Here is a 6,056-nt window from a genome sequence, read left to right as displayed (position 1 = left end):
TCAAGCATGTTACTAAGAGCAGAATTTGCCCCTTCCAAAAGCCACTAATAGTTCTCATTACTCAACAGGCAGGTGGTTACGCTGCCCTCCTCCACCACACGCCCTGGATCTGAATGCTCAGTGCATCTTCGGATGCACGTATTCCATAATACGTGAAATAAAAAGGAGCCTTATGGGAGGCTCTGCTCTCCCCAGGAGCCGCCTCACAGCAGTCTTACAGCAGCGGATGGTTATGTTTCCATCTTTGCACTCCCATTTGGTTTTGGAGACATGCTCAGACAAGCCCAAAGCTCCAGCTGCTTCCCCAGCCAGTGCCCGGGACCTGTGCACCATCTTTGAAAGGGTTTCTGTCCACCCCATGTGCAAGCCCGGAAGCATGCACGTACTTTCACCGTTGCCCAATGATGTTTTGTTCTCAGTTATTTCTTGCAACCCACATTTAGAACCAAACCGTGCCGGATTAACCCATTCGGAGCGTCCATTCACTGCAGCGTGAGCATTTCGGTCCTTCTTCCTTCAGGGGAAAAAAGCACTTGCAACAGTGATGAAGCCAATTTAAGAAACAAACTCACCAAAAAACGTGAGGGCTGCCAGGAGTACCTTAGTTACCCACAGAGGTTAAAATTTTATTTTGATATAAAAATTAAATAGCAAAGTTTTTGGTTTTTTTTACAGTGATAAATTAGAAATTTACAGTACATACATTGAAGTAGATATATTTTCTGTACACCCCAAAATAATCAGTGTCTATTTCCTTAAAATTCAGAAAAAGGAGCTAACTTGTGTGTTTAATGTAAGAGCTAAGCTTGTACCTCTCCAGCAGATGCTTCCAAAACCTGCAGTGAGAAGAGCACACACACACACCGGGGGGGGGGGGGGGGAGCAGGGACTGCACAAGGAAGGGAACTGCTGCAAAGTTTCTAGTTGTATAACCGCAGCAACTGCACTTCCGAGACAGGATTAGTCACACATTTTTTGGCTTTAAATTCATAACAATGTTGAAACAAGAGAACATACGAGTTGCAGATACCCGCTCTTCACAACTGCCAGGTTTTAGGCTATCATCTGCTGTGACTTCCCACTCATACAGCCCCGAAGCGCAGCAAGGTAAATGCATGCGGGTGAATACATTTATGAACAGTTTCATCGCCCTAACAGCTAATTTTGCTTTGGGTTGGTACAATGTCCCCCCGAATGCTCGGGAAAGATGTTCCTTCAGGAACAGCAGCTGGTGTCTCTCCCCAGCCCACCTCCTCCCTATAGTATTTGAGTCCCTCACACTCTTTAATGGAACATCTCCCCGGGTCCCTTGCAGGGCTACGCAGTGCTATCCTCATCCGACTCATTTCCAATGTCTCGAATCACCGGGGACATCTGTCTGTCATAGTCCACGGGGTCACAGGCAGCAATGCAGGGATCTGGTAACAAGGGACTACTTAACATTCACTTCTGTGTACATAACATGGTTAAAAACGCTGTTTATTGAATCAGTCAGGCCAAACATGGGTTGTATTGGCCAGGAGAGTATCCAAACCGTTTCAGAGTGAAGGACACTTGAGTGAACGTGACACCTTGGCACAGCCCGATACTACGTTAAAAGACAAGGCTCCTACTGCATCCTCGCACCTTGAAAGTCAACATATAGTTGCTGACTTTACATCCCTTGCTGAGCCAGGAGAAAGATCGCACAATGGAGAAACTCGGCCATCTGAAGATTTCCTACTTGCAGAACTCCTTGTCCACAGAGGAACAACCAGATCCAAACACAACACTAATAGCGAGAGACTTTATGGAGAAGATGAAAAGGCTCGGCTGGTATGTGGCGTTGGCCAAGACAATGCTTGTGCGTCTTGAGCAGAATGTGTCAAGTTGTCACTTGTTCTGCTGGAGAGGGAGCCCAACCGCAAAGACTGCAATTAGGGTTTTTTTGGGGTTTAGGGTTTTTTTTTTTTTTTAGATGTGCTCTAGCACATGTTTCAACAGTGACACTGAAACAATACACGCTTCTGGGACAGATTAGTGCTCACGGCCAGAGCTGGAATGAATTGTGGTTTGGGAAGCACGTGGGGCACCTGTATGAAAAGTGAGGACTGCAATAAAGCAGTGCCTGTTCTCAGCTGCCCTCGGAGGTCGTGCTAGTCGGGGCACTGGGGGGATGCTCACAGCTGACCAGGTTCCACACAAACAAACTGAGTAAAAGTTTAGGGCACACAGATAAAACCAAAGGTCCTTCAAAGGGATAGAGTATCAGAACAGTGCTCTCTTAAGTACTTCTGGGCTATTTCTATTTGCATCACTTTTCTTATTAGCCAAACAAGCCCCTGACACAAGGTTTGAGCTACCCATGAGCACAAGCTGATGCCTCCTCAAATAAAAGGGTAAGAAAACTCGACAGTTGCTATGAAACAACATTATTCACGAAGAAGTTGGATCTCTTCTCTTGGGATCCCTTTACAGAAACTGGAAAAGTCTCTTGTCATTCCTGAGGACTGAATGCCTGCTCACATTCTGCACGTAAATATACGTTAAAAAAAATCTCCGTAGCTGTCAGTGAGCAATTGGAGCAACATCGTGAGGCAGTCAGCTGTACTGCGATGTCATGGGCTGAGAATGTTCCTTTAATTGTAACTGAAACACATAATTATACAACTGATCTGTGTGAACATGAGGTTGCCAAGGAACTTAACATTTTGCTTCTCCCCAGACTGGCATCTGCAGAGATACCATTGCACTGAATGAAATATATTAAGACTTAATTGCTTCATGCAATGGGTCTCCAGAGAGAGCCAGATAAGTTTACTTGGAGAAAACTGGCATTGTTTGAAGAGACCCTCAACTCATTTTTCTCTTTCCTGGAGGAAGGAACACTATAATGTAAGACTTTATTTAAAGCTATTAAATGCAGTAGAATAAAGTAGTCCACTGGAAATAGCAGGAGCACCTGAAGGGACAGGAACGGAGGCAGGCTGATAATGATAATCGATGCAGAAGACCATACACAGTTTCCCAGCTCCCACTGACTCCTCTACTTCTGACAATGGCCTTGAGTAAAGCTTTTAAAAAATCAGAAATATTGACTGAACCACAGAATAATTCGGTGGGAAGGGACCTAAGAAGGTCCAAATTCCTGCTCAAGGCAGAGTCAACTCTCAATTCAGACCAGGTCACAGACAGTAAATGTGTCAAAATTATTGTTAGACCATCAGATGACTTAAAGAATCCTCCTCACTAATACCTCACTAAATCCTACTCATAATGGGTAACTCTCAGACCTGGAAAGTCCACTCGGTATTTGCTAAGGACCTGATCCTTGGCTGGCTTGTGCAGCGTATGGGAGCAACAGAATTCCCCAGGGCACAAAGACACAACCTTCGTCAGGCGCTTCCTTCACAATGCTGAACTCGGAAAGAAGACATCTAACTGACGTCCCGGGTACTCCATCTTCTGATAACTGGACTCTAAAAATCAGCCCAGAATTTGGCCCCGGACCGCCTTTCCTCCATCAGCTCTAAGATGATGAAAAGAAAACAACATCCCACAGCTGTGGGCTACAGTCCCTCAGCTTCTAAAGACTTCAGTATATTGCATCCTGCTTCAAAAAAAAAAAGGAAGATAACGTGTTTGGATATTTCACAGCTTTTAAAGCCTCCCTGGGCTTTCCTATTTTGGGCAGTATGGTTTATGGCTATTGTATCTGCAGCATGATCTTTTTGCTGTTTATCCTTTAAGGCTTTTTTTTCCATCCCCCAGAGACAGGTTGTGTAACCGTCTCCCTACTCTACTCCCAGCCTTTACACGGCAATGCTTACACACGATCAGTCCTTCACGGGAGAGCAGTCAGACCGTCGGGGTGTTGTCCTTTTCTCATACCACGGTCTCGTTCCCTTTCCCAGGTTTCACCCAACCATCTGCTCTCTTCTCCTGTTTCACTTTCCCTGAGTTCACCAGTCTGTTCGAGCACTTCTGCCACGTGTGCAGAGTTTTGGCTGACCAGATCCACATACCTGATGTTATACCCACCAGGAGGGACATGAAGATTTTCAGCATCTCCACTGCCATATTGGAATCATCTGCCGAATAGCGGAAAACAGCCCAGTTGGAGATTTCATAGAAATAACAGGCGATGACACACGTTGCTGGGACGGTGTACAGCACTGAAAAGACGCCGATTTTGACCATCAGTCTTTCCAGTTTGTCGGTTTTAGTTCCATCTTTCTGGAGATTAGACCTGATTTTAAATAAGGCCACGAGTCCCGCTGCAATGAATAAAGTCCCAATGACCAGGTAGGTAAAAAGCGGAGCGACGACAAAGCCTGTCAGCGCGTCTAGGTTCTGGTTCCCAACGTAGCACAGACCGGTGAGCTCGTCTGCGTCTACTAGTCTCATAATCAAAATGACTATGGTCTTCACCGCGGGGATAGCCCAGGCTGCAATATGGAAATAAGAGCTGTGCATTTCTATAGCTTCATGGCCCCACTTGAGTCCTGCAGCCAGAAACCACGTCAATGTCAGAATAACCCACCAGATGGAGCTAGCCATCCCGAAAAAATACATCAGCAAGAAAATTATAGCACATCCTGTGTTCTTAAGACCTTCTTGGATAAGAACAGGTTCTGCTGCCTCTTCAAAATCACAGGATATCCTTTCCCGGCCCACAGTTAGCCTCACAATATAAGCAATGCTATAAATATTGTAGCACATGCTCAAAAATATGATTGGGCGCTCCGGGTAGGAAAATCTGGATGAATCAATCAGGAAGGTCAGGACTGTGAAGGCAGTTGAGATGAAGCAAAGACTGGCCCACACGGCCATCCAGATATCTGTGAATTCCTTAGCTGACCTGCTGTAGAGACCAGCGTCGTAGCCGCACTTCAGGACGCAGTTCAAGCTTCTCTTCACCCAGATGTACTGATCCGAGTTAGATCCCATGCTGTGGCACTCTTCTCCAGGCTGCAAGGAGGTCTTGCTATGAAGGGGAACCTCTTCGTCTCCTGGGCCCTCCATGCACATGTGGTTGTGATCATTCTGGGGTGGGAATTTGCTGCAGTTTAAGCTGTCCGGCCAGGCAAATCCAAATTCTTTTAAAACGGGTTCGCATCTTCTTTTGACAGAGAGGCACATGCCACCGCAGGGACCTATGGGGATGTTAATCTTCTCCGTGCACATCGGGACATAGACCGAACAAAGGAAGAACTGGAAGAAACAGAAATCACAAGTGCATTAGGGGAAAATTAAACAGGTCAAAATATAACAAGTTCTCTTTTTTTGCCTTTTTAGCAGTAACGTTTGGTCCTTTGCCTTAAAAAATAGGAAGCAGCATAAAACAAATAAACCAAGAACAATAAAAACAAAGGAGAAAAAAACCCCAAAACTAAAAATGTTGTCTTCTTTCAGTTCAAATGTGGTCTGAAGCCAAAGCCTGAACATTCTACTCCCTAGATTAGCTCCATGTAAATTTAGCCCACCAGTTTCAATAAAGCGAGTGGGATTTAGCCAGATCTAAACCTCAAGGGTGCAATTTAGGAAAGCAAAAAAACAAATTGAAGCGGTTTAAACAAATACTTATATTTGTTCTAGGCACTGCCTGGATATTACAGCTAACAAACAAACAGAAGAAAAGGCATTTATTGAATCACTTTGGTTCACAATCCTCCTAGAAGAATGTCTTCTCCTTTTACCATAAAGTCACGTACTTATTTACAACGGTAATAAAATATTGTAGTTTTCTCGGCTTTTGAATAATCGCAATTCTGCGACGCGACAACGTATGAGGGATCGCGTGCTAATTCGGGAACTCTGCCCCAAGAAACAAGCCGGGTTTTGTTTGATGAAATCCATGCCCGTGGGGAGGACAAGGATCTTGCCATTCGCCTGGGAAAGAAACTCCTGCGGTGAAACGCTCGGAGGAGGTCCCGAGCAGCCGGCAGCTCCCCGGAGCCAGCTCCGGCGGCTTCTCATTCAAGAGGGGCGCAGCACCTCGGGTACAAGAGGAACGGAGGGCAGCGACCAGGCAAAGCTCCGGGAGCCCCGGCTTTCCCGGGCGGGAGGGGAGGACC

General features: G+C 45.8%; 1 protein-coding gene across 1 annotated transcript; it reads right to left on the bottom strand.

The window, feature by feature from the left end:
* Positions 1 to 599: 599 nt before the first annotated feature.
* On the bottom strand, positions 600 to 5,192 carry FZD4 (frizzled class receptor 4). Its single transcript, XM_009323445.1, has one exon. It carries the CDS (start codon positions 5,164 to 5,166, stop codon positions 3,865 to 3,867), a length of 1,302 nt encoding a protein of 433 aa, XP_009321720.1. The 5' UTR covers positions 5,167 to 5,192; the 3' UTR covers positions 600 to 3,864.
* Between the last annotated feature and the right edge of the window lie 864 nt (positions 5,193 to 6,056).

Source organism: Pygoscelis adeliae, unplaced genomic scaffold, assembly GCF_000699105.1.
Source record: "Pygoscelis adeliae isolate BGI_AS28 unplaced genomic scaffold, ASM69910v1 Scaffold84, whole genome shotgun sequence".
Taxonomy (NCBI): Eukaryota; Metazoa; Chordata; class Aves; order Sphenisciformes; family Spheniscidae; genus Pygoscelis; species Pygoscelis adeliae.
Note: the sequence above shows the minus strand (reverse complement) of the source record. Positions and strands in the feature narration are given on the sequence as shown.